At 39.5% G+C, this 23158-nt stretch overlaps 1 protein-coding gene and 1 pseudogene across 2 annotated transcripts in view; both read left to right on the top strand.

Moving 5' to 3' along the window:
* Positions 1–7269: 7269 nt before the first annotated feature.
* On the top strand, positions 7270–9553 carry LOC143034014 (uncharacterized; annotated as a pseudogene).
* A 2236-nt stretch (positions 9554–11789) lies between these two features.
* Haspin (haspin) overlaps positions 11790–23158 on the top strand; it is a 29129-nt gene continuing 17760 nt past the window's right edge. The window contains exons 1-3 of one of the 2 annotated variants that reach the window (XM_076199847.1): positions 11790–11991; positions 16922–17076; positions 21804–21955. In XM_076199847.1, coding sequence (XP_076055962.1) covers positions 16927–17076; positions 21804–21955 — 302 coding nt within the window. In that variant the 5' untranslated portion in view covers positions 11790–11991; positions 16922–16926. The remainder of the gene's footprint in view (positions 11992–16921; positions 17077–21803; positions 21956–23158) is intronic. The other variant, XM_076199848.1, reaches the window with a different exon arrangement.

The raw sequence follows: 23158 nt of genomic DNA, 5'->3' as shown, positions 1-23158 counted from the left end.
AATACTCAGGAGTTTTTGTTTTTCATAAAAGAAAAATCATGACAACGATTGGGTGGTGAAAGAAGCCGTTGACAGAACCAATGACCCAACTACAAATAAACGATATATATATATATATATATATATATATATATATATATATATATATATATATATATATATATATATAATATATATATATATATATATATATATATATATATATATATAATATAATTTTTTTTTTTCAATGATTACTGTGAAATAATTATGTAGTATTAGTAAAGTCCGGTACGTGGTACAAGACCATAGTGAACAACACACGTACACACACACACACACACACACACTTTCAACGAACGGACGGCTTGAAGAACGTTCTGAACAAAAGTGTCGATTGTGGATCCCAACGCAAAGAGAAGTGCCTTTTTGTATTTACAGGGTGGGGGGAAATTGCTCGTGGGGTAGTGGGAAAGTAAGGAAAGAGGAGAAGGGGAGGGATTGCTGGGGAAATGGAAGGAAATGAGGAAGTAGAGGACTTGGCCCAAGCAGACCGCCGAAAAGTAAACAAACGACCGCAAGCCCAACTGGAAGACGACGAAATGTCTAATAAGAATGTAAAGATTAGAAGTATAGATAGGAACAATACAGTAGAAAGTGATGAGAATATTTTCAAGGGATTTAAAGAGGGTGGGGGGGACACAACCCCCCCCCCCCCGACTGACAAGACTACAGGAGAAGGTTGATAAGGTGATCGAGGACTTGGAGAGTAGGTTAGGTCATATGAACACCATTTTACAAAGGGTTGAAAGATTGGAAGAACTAGAAAAGGCGAATAAAAACTTAACTGATGAAATAGAAGACCTAAAAAGACAGTTAAGAGATGTAAAGGTGGAGAATGAGGAATTGAAGAAGAATAGTAAAGAAAACAGAGAGACAATAGCTAAAGAAGCTAAGAATTGGAAAACAACCCAAGAAGGAAATAAGGTTTCATTCACTGACATAGTCAAACAGCAATTGAAAGAACATAATGAAGACTCAGTTATTAAAGTGATGAGACAAAAGGAGAATATAGTAAGAGATTTAGCAGACAAGAAGAAATGTATAATTATATTAGGAATGGAAGAGAAACACAACCCAGATAGAACCACAAGAATCAAAGAGGAAAATGAAAAAGTAAGCCAATTACTAGAATCAGTTCAGGAAGATGAACCAGAAATTATGAAACAAATCGAAGAGAAATTTAGACTCGGAAAGTATAGCACAGACAAGACCAGACCAATTAAGATTAAATTCAAGTCACAAACAACGGCAGAGAATATCTTATCCAAAACAGGGAAACTAGCAACAAGTGAACAATATAAAAAGATACGGATAAAAAGGGAAATGAATAAAGAGGAAAGAGAGGAAGAAAAGCAGAAAAGACTGGAAGCTAAGGCAAAAAACGAGAACAGAACGGAGTCAGAGAAAGAGAGATTCTATTGGAGAGTAGTGAACATGAAACTAAGGAAGTTCGACATACAAAAGAAAAACATAAGGGAAACAGAGAACACAATGGAAGTGGCAGAAAACTAAGAGTGTCTTACACAAATATAGATGGATTAATAACAGGATTGAATGAGCTGAATGATTATTTGAAGGAAAAAGAACCGGACATAATGGGAATTGTAGAAACAAAATTAAAAGGCCCACTACCACCCAACAGTGTAGGACATGATGCATACAATTATTGGATTAGAAACAGAGAGAAAAAGCAAGGGGGTGGAGTTATGTTCCTGACTAAGAAGGATATAAACGTGAAAGGTGTCATATATGGAAAGAATACAGTAAAGATGATTATGATAGAAGTGGAAGACAGAGATAAGAAGAGCAGAAAATTTGTGATAAATTATGTGCCTCCAAAAACAACCTCATGGGAGGAGAGTGAACATAAAAGTATGTTAGAGGACACAAAGATAACATTAAACAAAATAATGGAAGAGGGAGGAAGAATAGTTATGATGGGCGACTTTAATTGCAAAGAAATCTGCTGGGAAGAAATGACAGTAAAGGGTGGAGACGACTCATGGGGAAACGCTCTACTTGAGATGATTATTGACCACACAATGACACAATGGATACAGGAGAACACTAGGTATAGAAATGAAGAAGAACCATCGAGACTAGACTTATTAATTACATCTGAACCTAGAATAGTGGACAAGATTGAATATAAAACACCAATAGGTAAAAGTGACCACATATTGATTGAACTGGAACTTAATGAAGAAAAATATATGAAAAGAAATGAACAATATAGAAAAGGAAGAATGATGTATGAAAAAACAAACTTTGATAAAATAAGAGAATTCTTTCAACAAGGAAACTGGGAAGAAATATACAAAGAAGAAACAGCAGTGGAAGAGAAATGGAATAATTTGACAAAAATAAAAAAAAAGGAGTGGAAAAGTATGTCCCAAGACAAAAACAAGAAAAAGAATATGTAAAATGCTGGTACAACAAAAATTGTAGGGAGTTAAAAGACAAAAGAGACAAAGCCTGGACCAGATGGAAAAAAGATAGAAGACCTGAAAAATGGAAAATATATACCGGTTATAGAAATGAATATGTACAAACGTGCAGAGAGGAAAAGAGAAAATATGAAAAAGACGTCATAGAAAAATGTAAAGATCAACCAAAACTATTCTACAGATTTGTAAACAATAAACTGAAAAACAAACAGGACTTGGAGAAATTAAGACAAGGGGGAGTTGAATACACTGAGGAAATGGAAATGGCGGAAATTATGAACAAACATTTTAAATCAGTGTTTACAAGGGAGAACATACAACCTGAAGAGATTGAATGGAAAGAGAAAGTCCCCCCTATAGAAGAAATAGAAGTATCAAAGAATGAAATATTGATACACTTGAGTAATCTTGATGTCAGAAAATCGCATGGACCAGATGAAATAGCAAACTGGATTCTGAAAGAATGCAGGAATGAACTGGCAGACAAAATACATAGCATAATAAGCAGTTCCTTGAAAGAAGGAAAAGTTCCAGAAGATTGGAAAAAAGCAAATATAGTACCTATATATAAAGGAGGAAATAAAAAAGAACCTACCAACTATAGACCAGTCTCTCTAACAAGTACAATAGCAAAAATTTGTGAAAGAATTATCAAAAGTAGATGGGTAAAATACTTGGAAAAAAAACAACGTACTAAATCCAAGGCAATTTGGATTCAGACAAGGACGATCATGCGTCACCAATTTAATATGTTTCTATTCAAGGCTAATAGATATAATACAAGAAAGAGATGGATGGGCTGATTGTGCATTTCTAGACCTAAAAAAAGCTTTTGACAAAGTACCACATAAGAAGTTGCTTAAGAAACTAGAATCTGAAGGAGGAATACAAGGTAAATTACTAAATTGGATGGAAGACTTTTTGCAAGAAAGAAAAATGAGAGTAGTGATAAGAAACCAGCACTCAAAATGGAATGAAGTAATAAGCGGTGTCCCGCAGGGAACAGTTCTGGCCCCAATAATGTTTGCTATATATATTAATGATATGGATGTAGGAATTGAAAGCTATATGAGCTTCTTTGCAGACGATGCAAAACTACTGAAAAGAGTGAAAACTGAAGAAGATTGTGAATCACTACAGAGAGATCTAAATAAAGTACAGGAATGGAGTAGGAAGTGGGAGATGGAGTTCAATACAAAAAAGTGTAGTATAATGGAATTTGGAAAAAGCAAAAACAGAATAACAGGATCATATAATTTGGGAGAAGAAGGAATAAAAAAAGTAGAAAATGAGAAGGACCTGGGAGTCATTGTTATGAATAATATGTCACCTGAGAAACATATAAATAAGATTTTTGGAGAAACTTATAATTTAATAAGAACAATCAAAGTGGCATTTACATACCTGGATGAAGAAATGGTGAGGAAAATCCTAATCACCCTGATAAGACCAAGATTGGAATATGCAGCAACGATATGGTCACCAAGTACAAAAAAATGTATAAAAAAAACTTGAAAGAATACAAAGAGCAATTACAAAACTGGCACCAACACTCTCAAAACTATCATATGAAGAGAGACTAGAAAAACTTGAACTACAGACACTAGAGCAAAGAAGAGAGAGAGGAGATTTGATAGCTATTTACAGAATCATGAAAGGCATAGAAATTACTGATAGAGAGAATCTGATAAAATGGGATGACAGAAATACAAGAGGACACGGAAAGAAAATAAAAAAAGACAGCTATAGAAGAGATTTGAAAAAGAACAGCTTTCCTCACAGAGTAATAGACAGTTGGAACAAGTTAGATGAGAAAGTGGTGTGTGCAAAAACAATACATGAATTTAAAAATTGTTTAGATAAAATGAGAAATGAAGACGGGACCCCACGAGCATAGCTCCCCTTCCCGTAAAATACAACTAGGTAAATACACGTGTGTGGGTGTCGAGGACACCAAATACTCTTGTTTTTCAGGTTCCTTTTGCCGTTTGGAGCACTTTATGTTGAATATACGCTGGGACTGGAGAACCTGATTCTGATTGGCCATTAAGCGAAATCCCTTCGCTGTTTCTTCTAAGAGCCTGAAAATTCTTTTCTCTCAGCAGACATGACAGACTTTCTTGACTTGGAGAGTGTTCCTCTTCTTACCAAAGCTTTCTGTTCAGCTCTCAGATCTTTCTTTTGTTTTGTTTTTTCTCAGGATGTACATTATCTTTTACTGATTATAAAATGTAACTAAAGGTCCAGGAAGGGCTTCATTCCCCGAAAATTATTTTCTCTTAGAAGTGACGTGTCGAGCTTTCGTGGCTTTGAGAGTGTTCCTCTTCTTATCAAAACTTTCTATTCAGCTCTCAGGAGATTTTTTTTCTCAGTACGTACATCATCTTTTACTGATTATCAAACATAACTGGAGGTCCAGTAAGGGCTTTATTCCACGAAAATTCTTTTCTCTTGATTTCGAGTGTCCCTCTTCTTACCAAAGGTTTCTGTTCAACTATCGGGATTTTTTTTTCTCAGTACGTACATATTCCTTTACTGATAATTATCAAACGGGTTGGAGGACCTGGTGGGGGTTCATTCCACGGTGACGACCACAACTTGCTCGAGGTCGCCGCCTCCGTCCATTTCCATTACGTCCTTCTCTTCCCGCTTCCTCCGCAAGATGAGGAGACTGTGGAAGTCGGGGATGGGCTCCGAGAGGACCTTCCTGTGGAATCGACTCGCACAGGGCTCGCGCTGGTTTCTGAAGAAATGGACTGAGTGGCACCAGGTCAGCAGGCCCAGGAGGGTTCCTGGGACGGACGACACGACGATTACAGCCGCCTGGCACCACACTCCTCCCTCGCCCCCCGTCATGGCGAGGTTGACCACCATGGCGATGCAGCTGGCGCCGTGGAAGATCGTGGCGGACCAGAGCATGCCGAAGAACTGTGGGTAATTGCGACCCCCGACGCAAATACCCAGTAAATTACAGTGGTGGTCGATCTCCTGGATGCAGACACGGCACTTCTTGCAGTGCCGGTCACGGGGACCCTGCTGGTAGCGGCAGACAGGGCAGAACCCGTCAATGGGTTTGAGCTCCTCCTCGGCTCTTTCGGCGTCATAGCTCCAGGGACCTCGGCCGGGGTTGCGAGCGATGACGAAGGCGAGGAATCCGCTGGAGAGGACCAGGAGCTGGGCCAACAGAATGACGAGTCCGGGGCAGGTCTCAATCCAAAAGTTTCCTTGTCCCGCGATGAATAAGACGAAGCTGACTCCAAGAGCGGCGAAGAGGGCGATCCTGATGTGGTGGTGACACTTGCAGATCATCTTGACGTTCTCTGGTCACAATTTCTGGAGACAGCCGTGGCCAAAAGCATCGACGGGAAACTGGAAAATTGTTGGGCCGAGATGGCGACCCGAACAAGAAGGCGCGACCAGACCCCGTCACACACCTCGACTCCTTTTACACACGCGCTCGCACATGTGACCATAATATACTTTTATCTCCCAAACTCATTTAAAAGAACTGCATATAGGTATATATTGCCCATATATATATATATATATATATATATATATATATGTGTGTGTGTGTGTGTGTGTGTGTGTGTGTGTTTGTCATCGTTTATTTGTAGTTGGGTCCTTGGTTCTATCATCCTGGCTTCTTTCACCACACAATCATTGTCTTAATGATTTTTCTTTTACGTAAAATTTACTCCTGAGTATTATTAAAACCCTTTGATGAATTCTTCAGTTCCTACGGAGAAGGGTTCCCGAGTTTGTATCTTGGAAATGCTCTTCAAGAAAATTTGAGTATTTTTGAGTATTTTCTTCAAAACAAGGGTGAAGGACTGGTGAGCTATTCGTTTATAACTCCAGCTCGTATTTGTTGATCAGTTAAATATAAGCGTTCCAAAACCTACATACCCTTGTACATTATTTATCTACATGAGACTATATATATATATATATATATATATATATATATATATATACTGTATATGTATGTATGTATGTATGTATATCAGCCATCCTGCGTTCACTGTTAAACAGAAGCCTCCATCACGCGACCGCGCCAACATCCGCCACGTCCCTCCTACAAACTTCTCTATCTCGTCCTTCTACCTTTTGTCTGGTCTCTTGCACGCATACCATATCGCTGCGTCCACTCAGTAACACACATATAAGATGAAAGTACTTCAATGGAAAACAAATGGTAAGGGAATGGCATAGTGGACCTGACCCAAAATACGTAGGAAAGCTATACAAGTTCATCCATTATTTTTGTCACATTGTTTTCTTTTTAGAAAACTATATTCATACACGGAAAAAAATATATTAAATACTAAACAACATGCATAGGTCAGATATATCTTGGTGGATCTGGTTTGGGTACACCGTACAACAACAGAACAATGGCTTTCTTATTCGACTAATCCAAGTATAAAGCCAGACAAATCGAAAAAATATGTGATACTTAGTGTGTGTGTGTGTGTGTGTGTGTGTGTACGTGTGAGTGTGTTTGTGTGTGTGTGTGTGTGTGTTTGTGTGTGCGTGCGCGCGTATAGTTCAATTTCCCTTTCACCATTATGCCAAATTTGATTGAAGTAGTCCTTTTGATAAAGAAAGATAAACTCATTACATAACCTTAGATGCTGGCAAAAAATACATGATGAATTGTATAGAAAAAGTCGAAACCAAATGGTTTTCTGTCCTCTCAAAATCGAGGAAGAAAATTTCGGCAATAGAGGCTGAATATAACCAATCAGGTAAGATTAACTTACTACTGTATGTTCTTCCGTTTTAAGAAGTTGACATAAGTGAAATAGCTTTCACGTTATTCCTATTGCTTATTCACCTCAATCATCTTGTCACAATTACTTTCATTACGGTAGAAACTTAGCATTTGAGTGTTCCATCTCACAGTATTAATCACATGCATAATATTTAACAAAGATGTTGTGTTGCAAGTACTGTAGCAGTCAAATTCAGTGCAAACTTAGTCATACATACAAATTATATTGTACTGTAATGTGTGGTGATATTGTATATTTGCAGCTTTACAGTACTGTGCTAAAATTTGATTTAATATTCTTGAAGGTGCTGGTGGCCCCAAATCTCCTCCACTTGACATAGTAAACATGAAAGTTGAAGAATTATTAGTAGAGAAGAATGCAACTTTGATATGTGTCGTTCAGAATGACCCCGGCTTTCATACGTTCAGATAAGATTTCTTGCATTTTTTTTTTTTTTTGTCCTGTGTACTGTTTTGGACTTTCTATTGTATAGTGTACCACAATTTTGGCCTAACATTTGCATTTATATAATTTTATCAGATAGTTCATCCTTCAGCAAGGCCTTTTTACCTACTGTACTGTAGTTGATATGCACACTTCTTGTGAGATTAGATTAGTTGCATGTTTTTTGTGGTGAATTTATGCGATGGAAGCTGCAGACCCAGGAACGGCAGGAAGACACCGAAGAGTTGGGAGAAGAACCATCCCAGGAAGAGGTAGAGGATGATAGTGAACTCCCTCAGCACCATTGGCAGTGTCCAAGTCCAGCCCCGACTACAACAATCTTCGCACAAGGCCCAGCACTTTTAACTCTTGGAGGATGGGTCCTTTATAGAATGCACCATAATTGAATCTGAAACCTCTAAGGCCCAACCAAGTACACAAGTACATCATCACCAAAACTAAGAAAGTGTTCAAGTGTCAGTGCTGAGTATGAACAATACAAAGCTGAAAAACGCAAATTAAAACTTGAAAAGGAAAGTTAAAAATTTAAAAAAGAAAAGTAAAATTGTTAGCATTGAAGGGAAATGTTGAACTTAAACAGAAGTTAATAATGGCTGAAATTGAATATTACCAGTCTTTGACAGCAAAAAACATGAAAAATTAATAAGTGAATTGTATAGGCTTCATTATTGGTACAGTAGAAATTTATGCCGAGGAAATAAAAATATATTATTTTATTTATTAAGATTATACAGTATATTGGAGTACTGTAGCTTGTCTGTACTGTACATGAAATATAAATTAATTATTTATTTATTAACAAGATTGGATCTCATGAAGATTGTCCACCCCAGAGTACCCAACTGAATTTTGTCCACCCCCGCCGCGCTCTCATCATCTCATGCAAGATCTAAGAATATAAGGTCTAACCACTTCCAACCGAATTTCGAGGGAGTTGGCGCAGCGGGCCCGTGAACGTCACCTGGCTGCTCAAAGTGGGGTTAGCGGGTCCTATAGCTGTCAGTTGAAGCTGGTCCGTCGTTCAAAAATGACGTTGCCTTCGCTCGCACTGCTCCACGCAATTAGTTATATTCTGACAAATATTATATAAAATATATATATAAATATATATAAAATATTATAGTTCCTGTCTATATATATGAATATATAATATATATGATATATAATGTATATATATATAATATATAAAATATTATAGTTCCTGTCTTCCTTGGCGTTTCACAGTTTTCTTCAGTGTATCACAAAGAGAAAATGGACTCAGCCAAATGACGTCAGAAGCTGCGCAGAAGAATGTAAACGGTCTGACCTGTATATTTAGACCTTGATCTTATGAAGACTGTCTACTCCAACCGCGTTCGTAAGCCCCACTGATCGCGGTATCCAACACCAAAGTTTAGGTTATGTTATGTTAGGTTAGGGCAGTGGTTCTCAAACTTTTCCGTGAGCGACTCTATTTAGAATATTTCAATTCTTCGCGACCGAATCCATGCATGACACTGCATTTCCTTCAGAAAACTAATTTAATTAGTCAAGTATTTGAAATACTGAAAACGTGAGAATTTTCCGTGTCCCTGCGAACCATCAAAAATTGATATCGCTACTATCTTTTCATTTTCTTACAGACATTCTTCCCCTCCCACAAAAACCGATCCCGCGCAAGCGAGGTGGTCTTTCCTAAAGATTCAGATAGTTTGAGAACCACTGGATTAGGGAATGGTCGGGTCAGCTGAAGCTTGTCCACCCCAGTCTCACTCTTATGAAGATTGTCCACCCTAACGCGCTTGGGGTGGACATTTTTTATGAGATCCACAAGATTATATACTGTAGCATGTATGTAAAGGAAAAAAAATACAAATTATATTATTTTAAAAACTGTATTTGTTTCAATTCATTTTATCTTTCACTTTTGATTATAAGTGGAATGAAAACTTGGTAATAGAGAGAGAGCACTGCAACAGCAATCACACCTTCATGATACTTCACTCAGCCACTGGTCTACTGCAATATAAAATAATGTACAAAAATTTAGTACAGTTTAGCAAATAAGACTGGCACCAATCACAAATATTTATGCACAGTACTGCATCTCTGAGCAAGGATAATTAAGTACAGTACTGTACTTAAACATTTATTAATTTAGTGAACATATATTGTAATGTATACAATATACTGTATTGTACAGTACAGTACATTCAGAAAAATTGATAAGGATACGTAGCACATACCTGAAATGAAGATTGGCAATGTAATCTCGAAGTGGATGCCCGTTACGGCCAGCTGGTCTACCAGGATTAGGAGGTAGCTCAGCTTCACCTGGCTCTTCATCTGCACCTACGTTCCCTTCAGCTGCATCGTCGAACAGTTCATCTTCCTCGTTGATAGGCAGTGGAATGTTAAACTGCTTGCACATGTTGTGGAGCAGAGCACAGACATAGACGATTTTGCATGTCTTCTCTGGGGACAATCGTACTTCACCATGAAGTACACGGAACCGTCGCTTGAGCTGCCCAATCCCCCTCTTTACAACACAACGCGTTTCCTTGAGTGCTCTGCAATAATTGTTAACCATCATAAGGTGGGGTATTGCAGCATATACAGTAGCAACTATAAGCTGCATTGTTGAAGAGGAAGTCTGTATTGGTATTTTGGTTGTTATCACATTAAGTACTACCTAGACTGGAGAGGTCACTACCCCCTTAATAAACTGTACTATATAGTGACATATGATTTTAACTTACGTGTTATAGTTTGTCTGAACGCCAGCTAGGGGGTGTAGATAAGGCGTCAGCAACCACTCCTTGCAAGGATAGCCACTGTCTCCTAGAAGGTAGCATCCAGCTGGGACATAATTTTGTTCAAAAAGTGCCTTCAAGCCAGACTCGTCCAATATCCTGGCATTATGTACTGAGCCAGGCCACCTTGCCAAAACATCAAGTATCCTGTACTTGGCATCGAATACGACTTGCACGTTGATGCTGTGGTATCGTTTTCTATTTACATATAAATGTTCATCGAGACTGGGAGCCACAATTCTAATGTGTGTCCCATCTATGATACCCACAACACCGGGAAACCTATAGTCTTCCATGAACTCTGCTTGTTTCACTTGCACTTCTTGGCGAGTCAATGGGAATTTTACAAATTGAGTTACAATATCTGGTTCTGACAGTGCATCAATTGTCTGAGTAATGACACGGCTGATTGTTGCTTGCGAGGTCCCAAAGTCGTCACTGCTGCACTGCTGCATTTTACCTGTGGCCAAATATCTTAGGGTAATTGCCACCTTCGTCTCAGGACTCAGTGGTCGATTCCGTTCTGTTCTTGATTGAAGTTTGTCCCTCACTAAATCAGCCACTGATATTATACAAGCACGGTTCATCATGAAGCGTTTGATAAGTTCGTCGTCATTGTACTCGTTAAATATGTCCCGTCGCTGTCGATATACTCGCTGTCGTCCCTGTAGTTGTTGTTGTTCCTCCGCCATCTTCTCTACTAACAGGAATTTGCTAAGAGCTTTATTGTCCCCCACAGCACTTTTACCTTAACAGTACTTTTAAGGCCCTAACAAGTTTTCTGTATCCACTGTTAGTGCTTAACAGCTAAATGCTAGCCTTAACAGGAATTTGTTACCCTTAACAGCTATTTGTTGGTGCTAACAACTTGTGTATACGGGCCCTGTGGTATTTTCGGGAAATTTAGCAAATGCAATAAGTATTATTGCCTATTGTCATATACAGACCAACATGCGACATGCTTGAATTCATATCATCCGCGTAGATTTGTGAGTTACATGATAACCAATAAGCGTCAAGCATGTTTCAAAAGGAACCAATCAGATGTTTTGATAGTGATTCGTTCGAATAGTGTAAGACTAGGGTGAGTACACCTCTAAATAAACTCCTGATCTATGTAAATTAAAAATATAAATATTCTAAAAAGATATATATATATTATCTCTAAGTTACTGAATAAATATTTTTGTTATGCAAGACGACAGATATATATTATCCTGTATGTAGTTGTATTATTCAAGTCATGTGGTCCGAATTCGGGGCGTTTACGCAGTTGACAACAGGAGATTGTGTGGGCCCTGACGTATCGTGGACTTTAAATGGTTTTAACTAGTTTGTGGAGTGAATTACAAAATACAAGATTAAGTGGCAAAAATGTGAACCTAATGAGGTTGAATATGTATTGTCTGGGGGAGAAAAATAAACATAAATTTTCTTATATTAAAGAACAAGACTGAAATTCAACAGGTAAGCGAAGTCATTCATTGGTACAAATATTTTTTGTATAAAGTTGTACCGAAGTCCTAGTTATGTATTGTTTTGAAAGTCGCATTAGGATTAGTTTGTAGTGACATAATAATCGATAATTAGTTATATGATAATTGAATGTTATCCGAGGGAAAGCCATATGTCCCGATTTTTTTGTAGGAAACTTCCGAGGCTACACTAGCTTAGGTTATCAGTAGTAGTAACAACACGCAAAAGGGTAGATGACTTCGAACCGAATAAAAATGTTTATCATTAACTAGAACCATATCGTTAGCTCCTTCAATATTAGGGAAGGCGCCAGGAGATTTATTCTGGCATGACTGTCAATTATTTAAGGATGAATTTCCTATAACCTATTGAGTATTGACTCTTGACAGATCTAGAAAATAATTTCACAAAATGTGCAGCTACTGCAACAAAACTGATAGGATCCTGGAGCCGTATACGCAAAACTTTTTTGTTAGCCTTAACAATCTCTGCTAGCTAACAGAAAATCACTAAAGAAAGTAATGCACCAATGCTTAACAAGCAAATGTTAGCTAGTAGATAGTTGTTTGTCAAGTCCCGCTAAACAATGCTGAAGTTAACAGCTTATGAACATGTAAATGGATGTATTATTAAAAATTGCATACATATAACAGTGTTATTAATGCAGTTGTTCAAAATTTATTAATAGAGTATCATGATTGCACATAAATATCGTATGTATGTATGTTTTTTTTAGGAGTACTTATTAACCAACAACAAATATTTTTGGACGAAGGTGCATCGCACCGAAGATTGTCCACCCCAGCCTCGCTCTCATGAAGATTGTCCACTTTAACGCGCTTGGGGTGGACAATCTTCATGAGATCCACAAGATTATACACTGTAGTATGTATGTAAAGGAAAAACAAAAACAATTATTATTATTTTATAAACTGTATTTGTTTCAATTCATTTTATCTTTCACTATTGACTGTAAGTGGAATGAAAACTTGGTAGTAGAGAGCACTGCAACAGCAATCACACCTTCATAATACCTCACTCAGCCACTGGTCTACTGCAATATAAAATAATGTACATAAATTTAGTACAGTTTAGCAAATAAGACTGGAACCAATCACAAATATTTATGCACAGTACTGCATCTCTGAGCAAGGGTAATTAAGTACAGTACTGTACTGTACTTAAACATTTATTAATTTAGTGAACATATATTGTAATGTATACAGTATACTGTATTGTACAGTATACAGTACAGTACATTCAGAAAAATTGATAAGGATAAGTAGCACATACGCGACATACCTGAAATGAAGATTGGCAATGTAATCTCGAAATGGATGTCCGTTACGGCCAGCCGGTCTACCAGAATTAGGAGGTATCTCTGCTTCACCTGGCTCTTCTTCATCTACACCTACGTCCCCTTCAGCTGCATCGTCAAACAGTTCATCTTCCTCGTTCGGGATTGAAGTTGGTCCCTCACTAAATCAGCCACTGTTATTATACCAGCACGGTTCATCCTGAAGCGTTTGATGAGTTCGTCGTCATTGTACTCTTTAAATATGTCCCGTCGCTGTCGATATACTCGCTGTAGTCTTTGTATTTGTTGTTGTTGCTCCGCCATCTTCTCTTCTAACAGGAATTTGCTAAGAGCTTAATAGTCCTCCACAGCACTTTTACCTTAACAGTACTTTTAAGGCCCTAACAAGTTTTCTGTATCCACTGTTAGTGCTTAACAGCAAAATGTTAGCCTTAACAGGAATTTGTTACCCTTAACAGCTATTTGTTAGTGCTAACAAGTTTTGTGTATACAGGCCCTGAAGTGGCCAGAGACAAACAACATGACCCTCAATAAGGAGAAGTTTGAGCTCATACTGTACAGGAAATAAACATGGTGAATTTTTAGAGGTGGATACCTACACAATATATACCATTAGAAAAATAAATGTTAATTTTGTGAACTATAATACATCAATATTTTATATATTTTTCATGGCAGAAATTGATTATAGAAAAAGTGGTAAATTTTTAGAATTGCACCTATGCTTTATAGCAATAGAAAATTAAATATTAATTTTGTAAATTATAATACATCATAATGTATATATGTTTTTCTTGATGGAAATCAATTACAGAAAAAGTTGCTATAAGCAATACTCAAACGAATTTAGCCACTGACTGCTTGAGACGCTATCTTTGGTTTGGTAGGTGCAGAGATTGGAGAAATTAAAGTACAATAAATTTGTCTATTCTAACCTAACCCTGCATTTAGTAATTCAGTACCTATAATTCTAGAGGTCATCAGGGTTGTCATTGTCATCTTCGACCTTAGATTCTTTGAAAACAAAGATGGCGTCTCAAGGAGTTGCCGCGACTCTTCATTTGATTATTGCTTTTATCATCATTTTCTGTTATTAAGTTCCACCAATAAGAATGTATATTACGTTGCTGTATTATAATTTACAAAATATTTAATTTTCTATTGCTATATCGCATAGGTGTAGCAACTAATGTGCCGAAGTTGCCATAAAAATAGTAGAGACTCGCCACTGATAATACTATTGCCAATGGCTTCCTGGACATAGACAGAATCCAGTGTGCCATGTTACAATATAGAAACACCCTAGAACAGGACATGCACCTATCTCCATCCATGTGTATTTTTGGCCACCCAATACATGACTTCATCCCCATCCACCCTGGTGAATATCCACCACACATGAAACACTTTACTCTTGTGAAGAAGCTCTGAAACTACTGAGTGCCTATCAGAACATACTTACCCACTCCCACCAGTCTCTGTTGGTGTCTACATCCAGAACTAGATTGAGGCTAACCCTACAAAATGGGACAAAACCGGCACTGTGGTGGAAGTGCACCAGTTTGACTAGTACATGGTGTGAGTGGACGGCTCAGGATGAGTCACATTACGCAACAGGAAATTCCTCTGGAAATAGCTCCCAGTCATACCCTGCTCAGCACTACTCATGGCCCCTGGTCCTGCTACGACCTTGATACCAGTAACTCTTCCAAACCAGTGTGATGGAACCATCCCAGCAACTTACCCCACTTATACCTGAGCACCCCAACAACCTGACTAACCAGCCTTGCTCATTATCAGAGGTCGACATCACCACACCATCACCACACCTCCACAACCACCAAATACCAGCCTCCGGAAACATATTCATAATCATATGACTCACCGCTCCATTAACACACTGAAAGACAACACACTGCTGCATGCCAGACCCCCTGATATCCACCCTTCTGAATCCTCTCTCCCACGTAAGGACAGAGTCCACTTGGCCAGACTGCGATGCGGTCACCACCCAGCACTTCTAAGCTACCAGAAGAGGCTGGACGACCGTGTTGTGAACAGCTGCCCAGGATGTAACACTTCACCCCATACCATACAACACATAATGGAAGACTGCATTATACACAATCATGCACGCAAACAACACAACATACACTCTATAAAGGATTTGTGGGAAAACCCAGTTTCGGCTGTGGCCTTCCTTGGGGAGACGGGACTGCTCGGACAGACAGTCTAGGGAACGACAACAACAACAACAACCTATACACTTCGCCTACTCCAATCAGATTAACAATCCCAATGGTGACAGCTCCATTAACACCTAATAACCAGCGACACCACATCAGGAGTTACACCCCAAGAGCCCTCCATGTGTTAGTGCCACACAATGCCCCTGGTCCTAAGGAGCAGCCTGGCCCACGAATGATAGATCCATGACCTGACAGTAGTGCTGGGCAAATACTGCTAATTTCAATATCGAAATTATTGGTGAACAACAATACAGTTACCGAAATTACCAACAGTTTACCGGTAAAAGACTCGTGAGGTAGTAGTGACGTCACAAGTTCGAGTCGAGTTCGAAAAATCAATGTTTTTGTCCTTTAATAAGCTATATCTCTGGTTCTATTTTACATATTGTTTTTATTGTTATGTCATTGTAAAGGGAAAAGGTCATACTTTAATTGGTGCTACTATAGTATGCTATCTAAAAATTCCGCGTGTCGCCAAACGAAGACCCATATGGGTCTTCGTTTGGCGACACGCGGAATTTTTTATGAAACTTTCACAATTAATACAGTTTCGTATGCTGATCACAGAAATAACATTAATTCTAATGAGAAATTAAAAAGAGTGCCGAAAAAAACGGTTTTAATTATCAAAACTTACCGAGACCTTAGCAGTACATACTTGCTTAATGATAAAAGTTTAACCGGTAAAATTAGCGGGGCACTGGGCCTGTCACCACCGTCACTCAGTACCACCAAGCCGAGACGTGCTTACTGTTATGGTATAGCTTATTGAGTTGTTGGTTAATGAAGCTTTACCGGTAGCAGAATTTTTGTCGGTAAGCTATCATTAAGTTTGTTGCTGATAAAACCGGTAATTTCACCGGTAGCTGCCCACCATTACCTGACAGTTGCTCTGTCCAATGCTACACCCGAATGGCCAAAACAGACTTGAAACTTAACACTTTGCAACCACAATGAATATTTTCAGTCTTGTCATTTTCCTCAAAGACTTGGGGAGGGTGTAGAGGAACACAATTTAGAAGGATAAATGTTTCATCTTGTATGCATGCATCTCTGTATTTCAGACATGGGAAAGACATCATTTGTCATTGCTTAATGATGAGTTTAAAGGGTGAGAGGCTGGGGGAAGTGAAGTATTTTAGGTATTTGGGGTTACATGCAGTAGATAATGGTCGTAGATGTGAATTACAGTCTCTCTTTGAAAGATTATTTCTAACTTGCCACCATCCTCTCCCATTGTACATCTCATCACCTTACATTTACTTTTAGATTTCTCTTCTCACCTCTAACTGAATTAGACCCTTCTAAGGCATTATTATTAAACAAAGTAATTATTTTATTTTGAAATTTACAGCTGTGATGGGCCCACCAGGCTCCATGAAGACCTATGGTCTTCGTGGGGCAAGTCAGGAAAAGGGCCAAAAGAAAATAACTGTGAGGAAAGAATTTCCAGTTTTTGATAAACTTTTTGCAAAAGAAAATAAAGACCTTTCATCAAAGAAAAAGGAGGTAAGGTTTATTTTCACTTAGTACAATTTGTTTTTTTATGGAGGAATCGTGCATACAAAAGAACACATTTATATTAGATCTTGAAATCAGTCAATGCATTGCCCTCAGTCTCTCATGCAGAAGACCCATGGCTTTCAGGTAACTGGCAACAGGATAATGGTGTGTAGGAACTTTTAGTGTGGTGCATCATAGAATTAAGTGCTCTGTGTCTTTTCTGTGGTGGTTTTATCTAGGGGACTAAGTCTGGTCAAGCCTATTCTCTGTTGATACTGCTTTGATGCTGGATGGTGTCCTGAATGGAAGTGTGCCAGTTAAATTCTTATTTCCTTTGAGAGGGATTTTTCTGTGGGGCTGTTGTTGGGGGTGGGGTGGGGGGTATTGAGTTTGGTAGTCAGTCTTGGAGAATTTGTTTAATGATTGAGTGTGATTTTTTTTTGTGTGGATGTATTGTATGGTACTTATAGTAAGTTGTATATGTTTAAGTAGTAAGATTTTTTTTTTTTACCTTTTCTTTCACATCAGCTGGTGGTACTTTGCGATAAGTGGGATGGTTGTGTGGTGTTCAGTTCTAGCACAGCACTGAACCTATAACTTTATTATGATATTGTATGGGGAAAAGTTTAGGTTCTGTGTCTATGTGTCCTCTTGGAGTGGGTTTGGTACATCCTGCTAGTACTCTCAATATACTGTTGGTAAAATGTATACATTTGTTTTACTAATTAATGAGAACCATGCAATGGAAGTTTAGTTGGGGGTGTAATAGAAAGTGAGTGATTTAAAGGCTAACTTGTGGCTGTTGCCATTTTGGGAGGGCACAGGTCAAGTGTGTGAAAGAACTTACAAGTCATTGGATTGATATATTTGTCTTTTTCTATATATATATATATATATATATATGCAGAGTCCACTAGGAAAAGGAAAAACACACAGAGTCCGAGTGCTTTCGTGATATATTCACATTTTTCTGCACTCCTTGATAATGTGAATATATCATGAAAGTGCTCGGACTCCGTGTGTTTTTCCTTTTCCTAGTGGACTCTGCATATTTGTGGTTCACGTGTGACTTGTGAAATTTGTGCATATATATATATATATATATATATATATATATAGATATATATATATATATCAAGGGCATTTTCCCCATATAAGGGAGGTAGCCCTTGTAAGGGGGGAAATGCCCTTGGTATATAGATAGGAAAAAGCCAAATGAATATATCAATACATTGCCTTAGTTCTTTCATACAATTGGATTTTTTGCTGCTCAGAAATATACGAGTATAATTGGTGGGGGGAAGGAATACTGCCACCAAGTATTCCCAGAGCCGAGAAGAAAGGGACGAGGATTAGGACTAGGCATCCTTCTCCATGTAGCCCCACAGGGACATTCCTAAACGAAAAAGTAAAGGCATAAGAGGGTCTGGGAGTTTTCCGACCAGCACCATAAGGTTTGGGTCTTTTAATGTGTGTGGATGTGGTACAGATGAGAGTAAAAGGGAAGAGATAGGTAGTATGTTTGTGAGAAGAAAGATGGATGTGTTGGCTTTGAGTGAAACTAAGTTGAAAGGGAAGGGTGAGTGTAAGTTTGGGAGTGTAAGTGGGAGGTTATCAGGAGTGAAGAGAGGGCGAGGGAGGGAAGGGGTGGCTATACTAGTAAGTGAAGAGATAGGTAAACGTGTAGTGGAGTGGAAGGAGGTTTCCTCAAGGATAATGTGGATGAAGGTGAAACTGGGAAAGGAGATGTGGGTCTTTGTAAGTGCATATGGGCCTGGCAGTGAGAAGAGTGTAGAAGAAAAGGAGGCCTTTTGGATAGATTTAAATGAGTGCATAGAGGATTTAGGGAGAAATGTCAGTGTAATAGTACTGGGAGACCTTAATGCTAGGGTAGGAAAGGATCCAATTGATGGAGTGGTTGGGAAATGTGGAGTTCCAGAAAAGAATCGTAGTGGAGTTGATGGTGGAAATGTGTCTAGAAAGAGAGTTTATGATAGCAAATACAGTGTTTCAGAAGAAAGTCAAGCATAAGTACACATGGGAGAGGGTGGTGGATGGAAGGGTGGTAGATAGAGTGTTAATGGATTATGTAGTGGTAAATAGGATTATGATTGGAAGAGTTAAGGATGTACATGTGCTAAGGGGAGAGAGTGGGGGAATATCAGATAATTTTTTGGTGGAAGGTAAGTTGAGAATGGAGGATAGATGGAGAAAGAGGAAAGGGACAAAAGGTAGGGAGGTTCTTAGAGTGAACTCTTTGAATGAAAAGGAAAAGAAGGAGTGTAAAAAGAAGCTGAAGGAGTGGGAGGGAGTGAAGGATAGAGTAGAGCTAGGTGTGGAGGAGGAATGGGGATGGTTCAAGGAGAGAGTCACAAAATGTGCAAGGATGGTGTGTGGAACAAGAAGGACAGGAGGAAATAGAAGGAAGGGTAGTGAATGGTGGGATGAGGAAACAAAGACGGTTGTAGAAGAGAAGAAGTGAGCTTTCACAGATTGGTTACAAAATAGGACGAGGGAGTCATATGAGAGGTACAAAGAAAAGAAAAGAGAAGTAAAGCAAAAGGTAAAGGAGGCAAAGAGGAGAACAGATGTGAAATGTGGTAAGAGTATGACAGAAAATTTTGAAAGTAATAAAAAGATGTTTTGGAAAGAAATTAAGAGAGGAAGAGGAAGCGAATCAAGTAGAAAAGAAAAGGTAAAAGGTGTAGATGGAGAGATGATAATGGAAGAGAAGGCAGTAAGGGGAAGATGGGCAGAATATTTTAGGGAGTTGCTAAATGTGAAGGAGGATAGGGAGGGAAAGATAGTTGTAGTGGGAAATGCTAAGAAAATGAGAGTGATGAGTGAGGAAAATGGAGGAGAAATAAGGAAGGATGAAGTGAAGGCAGTTGTTAAGATGATGAAAGCAGGTAAGGCACCTGGTCTGGATGGATGCCATGCAGAATGTCTAAAAAAAGGAGGTACAGTGATGGTGGACTGGCTGGTGAGGTTATTTAATGTTTGCTGGAGAGAGGGTAGAGTGCCGGAGGACTGGAGTAGTGCCTGTATAGTTCCTCTTTACAAGGGAAAAGGGGACAAGTGTGAATGTAGTAGTTTCAGAGGGATTAGCTTGTTAAGTGTAGTTGGGAAGGCTTATGGGAGGATCTTGATTGAGAGGATTAGGAGAGGAACAGAAGGAGTAATTGGTGAGGAACAGTGTGGATTTAGGACAGGTAGAGGTTGTGTAGATCAGATCTTTGTGAGAAAGCTATAGGAAAGAGGAGGGATGTTTTTTTGGCTTTTATGGATCTGGAAAAGGCTTATGATAGGGTAGACAGAAAGGCACTGTGGGAGGTTATGGAGATATACGGGATAGGAGGAAAGCTTCTAGGAGCTGTTGAGAGTTTTTGTGAGAGTAGTAGAGCTTGTGTCAGGATTAGAAATGGAGAGAGTGAGTGGTTCGAGGTAAAGGTGGGACTTCGTCAAGGATGCGTTATGTCGCCCTGGCTGTTCAACTTATACATGGATGGGGTAGTGCGAGAGGTAAATGCAAGGGTAGTGGGTCAGGGATTGGAGATGGTTAAAGAAAATGGAGAAAAGTGGGAGGTGAGCCAGCTGTTGTTTGCGGACGACACTGCGCTTGTGGCAGCATCGGAGGAGGGATTGGGGAAGTTGGTGGCAGAGTTTGGGAGAGTATGTGATAGAAGAAAGCTAAAGATAAATGTGGGTAAAAGTAAGGTGATGAGATGTACAAGGGGTGAAAGTGGCAGTAGACTGGAAGTGAGCATTAAGGGAGAGCGACTGGAGGAAGTGGATAGTTTTAGATACTTAGGTGCAAATGTGGCAGGAAAAGGTGAAGTGAAGGTGGAGGTAGAATGTAGATTGAGAGAAGCGAGTAAATGCCTTGGTGGATTAAAGAGTGTAATGAGGAATAGACATTTGGGAATGGATGCTAAGAGGAGACTGTATGAAGGAGTGATTGTGCCAACAGCACTGTATGGGGCAGAAACATGGAACATAAGAGAGGAAGAGAGGAGTTTGAATGTGTTTGAGATAAGGTGTCTGAGAAGTATGATGGGGGTTACTAGGCTAGATAGAGTGAGAAATGAGGAGGTGAGGAGGAGAACGGGGGTGGAAAGGGAGTTGGGAGATAGGGTTGATGAAAGATTATAAGGATGGTTTGGACTCATGGAAAGAATGAGTGAAGAAAGACTAGTAAAAGAGGTATGGAAGGCAGATGTGGAGGGAGTGAAGATGAGGGGACGTCCTAGGATGAGGTGGATGGATGGGGTGAAGGGGGCTTTGGGGAAGAGGGGAATGTCTGTTGAGGAAGGACGGGAGAGGACAGAAGACAGGGGTGAATGGAGAATGGTTGTATATGGATGATCTTGTGATGCATGAGGTGGAATAGGCAGGGGGATGTGTGAGCAAAATTTGACGCAGCCTGAAGGGATTTCTCCCCGTCTTCTCCTTTTATGCAATGGGGGTACGGAGAGGGGGGGGTCGCCGATTTAAAGAGCAGCCTTGCTGTGAATGTGCTGTGTCTTGCGACACTGCTTCTGACCCAGGGCAGTGGACAAGGTGCAGGGATGACCTGTCATCCAGGAGGTGCTAAGATAAGAGGGAGGGTGGAGGGGTGTGGAGTGTATTCAGGGATGGAATGGGTGGGAATGATTTTATGCCTTTTCCTTTTTGGCTACCTCCCTTGTAAGGGGGAAAAAGCCTTGTTATATGTATGTATTTATTTTTTCCAGAAAGGACTGTGGGATGAGTCATTGGATTTATTTGATCTGAAAGCCAAAGGGAGGAAGCCACTCAAAGTTGTGAATAATTTGTTAAATAGTACCGAAGGAAGTTTGTTTTCATCTGCTAATGACACCTTTGACAACTTTTGTTCAGATGGAAAGTAAGTAATTTTTATTTTGTAGTGTTACCATTTCACATCTGTGTTATTACCCATAGAAGGAAGGTAGCTAGCCAAGGCATACATCCCACACCTGTCACACACCTTTTATCTCAGCTACTTTCGGATGAAAGGAACCCCCCCCCCACACACACACACTAACCCATTCAGAAATAATGGAGCAAGACTGCATCTACAGCAGGGCTCAACAGCCTTAGCTGGTGTACCCCTTGCTGCTTCATTTACATGACAGTCCTTCCTCATCCCTTCACGCATAAAAAGAGAAGACAAGATGGAATCCCTTTAGGCCATACCAGTCCACTCATGACCAATTTCTACTCATACCCGTCACATGGCTCAACAGATCTTCCTACTTTACCCAAGCCCCCACTCCACCCCACCCCATTCATCGATCCCTTGATCTTTCCCTCAGGTTCACTTCACATTTGTTTTCCTCCCTCCCATCGTCATTCTTTTCACATGTCCAGACCATCCCAGTATTACTTTATCAGCGCACCAACCACCTCCATTCCCCTCATCTTTTTGTATAAATTCTTTCTCTTTAGTCATTTAAAGTTGGCTGACCCATTGCCAGGCTGGATACCAGATTGTCTTGCACATACATATACCAAAGGCTTTTTCCCCCTTAAAAGGGAGGTAGCCAAAAAGCAAAGGCATAAAAACTATTCCCCACCCATTCCATCCCTAATACACTCCACTCCCCTCCACCCTCTACCCTCCCTCTTACCTTGGCACCTCCTGGATGATGGGTCATCCCTGCATCTTGTCCACTGCCCTGGGTCAGAAGCAGTGTCACAATACACAGCACATCCAGAGCAAGGCTGCTTCATTAAATCGGCAACCCCCCCCCTCTCCATCCCCTCATGCAGAAAAGGAGAAGATGGGGAGAAATCTTAATCTTGCTTATATCCTTTTTTCTATGTGGGGATCATACCTCTCTGTATACCAAAGCTTCTTCACTCTTATCAGAGATATAGCCAAGTCAGAGGCACATATCCACTCCCACCTATTCCACTCCCATCCATTCCACTCCACCGGTGCATGGTCTAATCTTGGGCAGAATAGGGTTTCTGTGAATTTTGTCATCATCCCTTCATCTATATAATCTCTTCATCCATGTAGTGAAAACCCAATTCTGCAGCAATCTGTTTGTATTCCACGGTCTTGCTGATAGGGAACTGGTTG

This window comes from Oratosquilla oratoria, chromosome 16 (assembly GCF_046742065.1).
Source record: "Oratosquilla oratoria isolate Oo_2021 chromosome 16, ASM4674206v1, whole genome shotgun sequence".
Taxonomy (NCBI): Eukaryota; Metazoa; Arthropoda; class Malacostraca; order Stomatopoda; family Squillidae; genus Oratosquilla; species Oratosquilla oratoria.
Note: the sequence above shows the minus strand (reverse complement) of the source record. Positions and strands in the feature narration are given on the sequence as shown.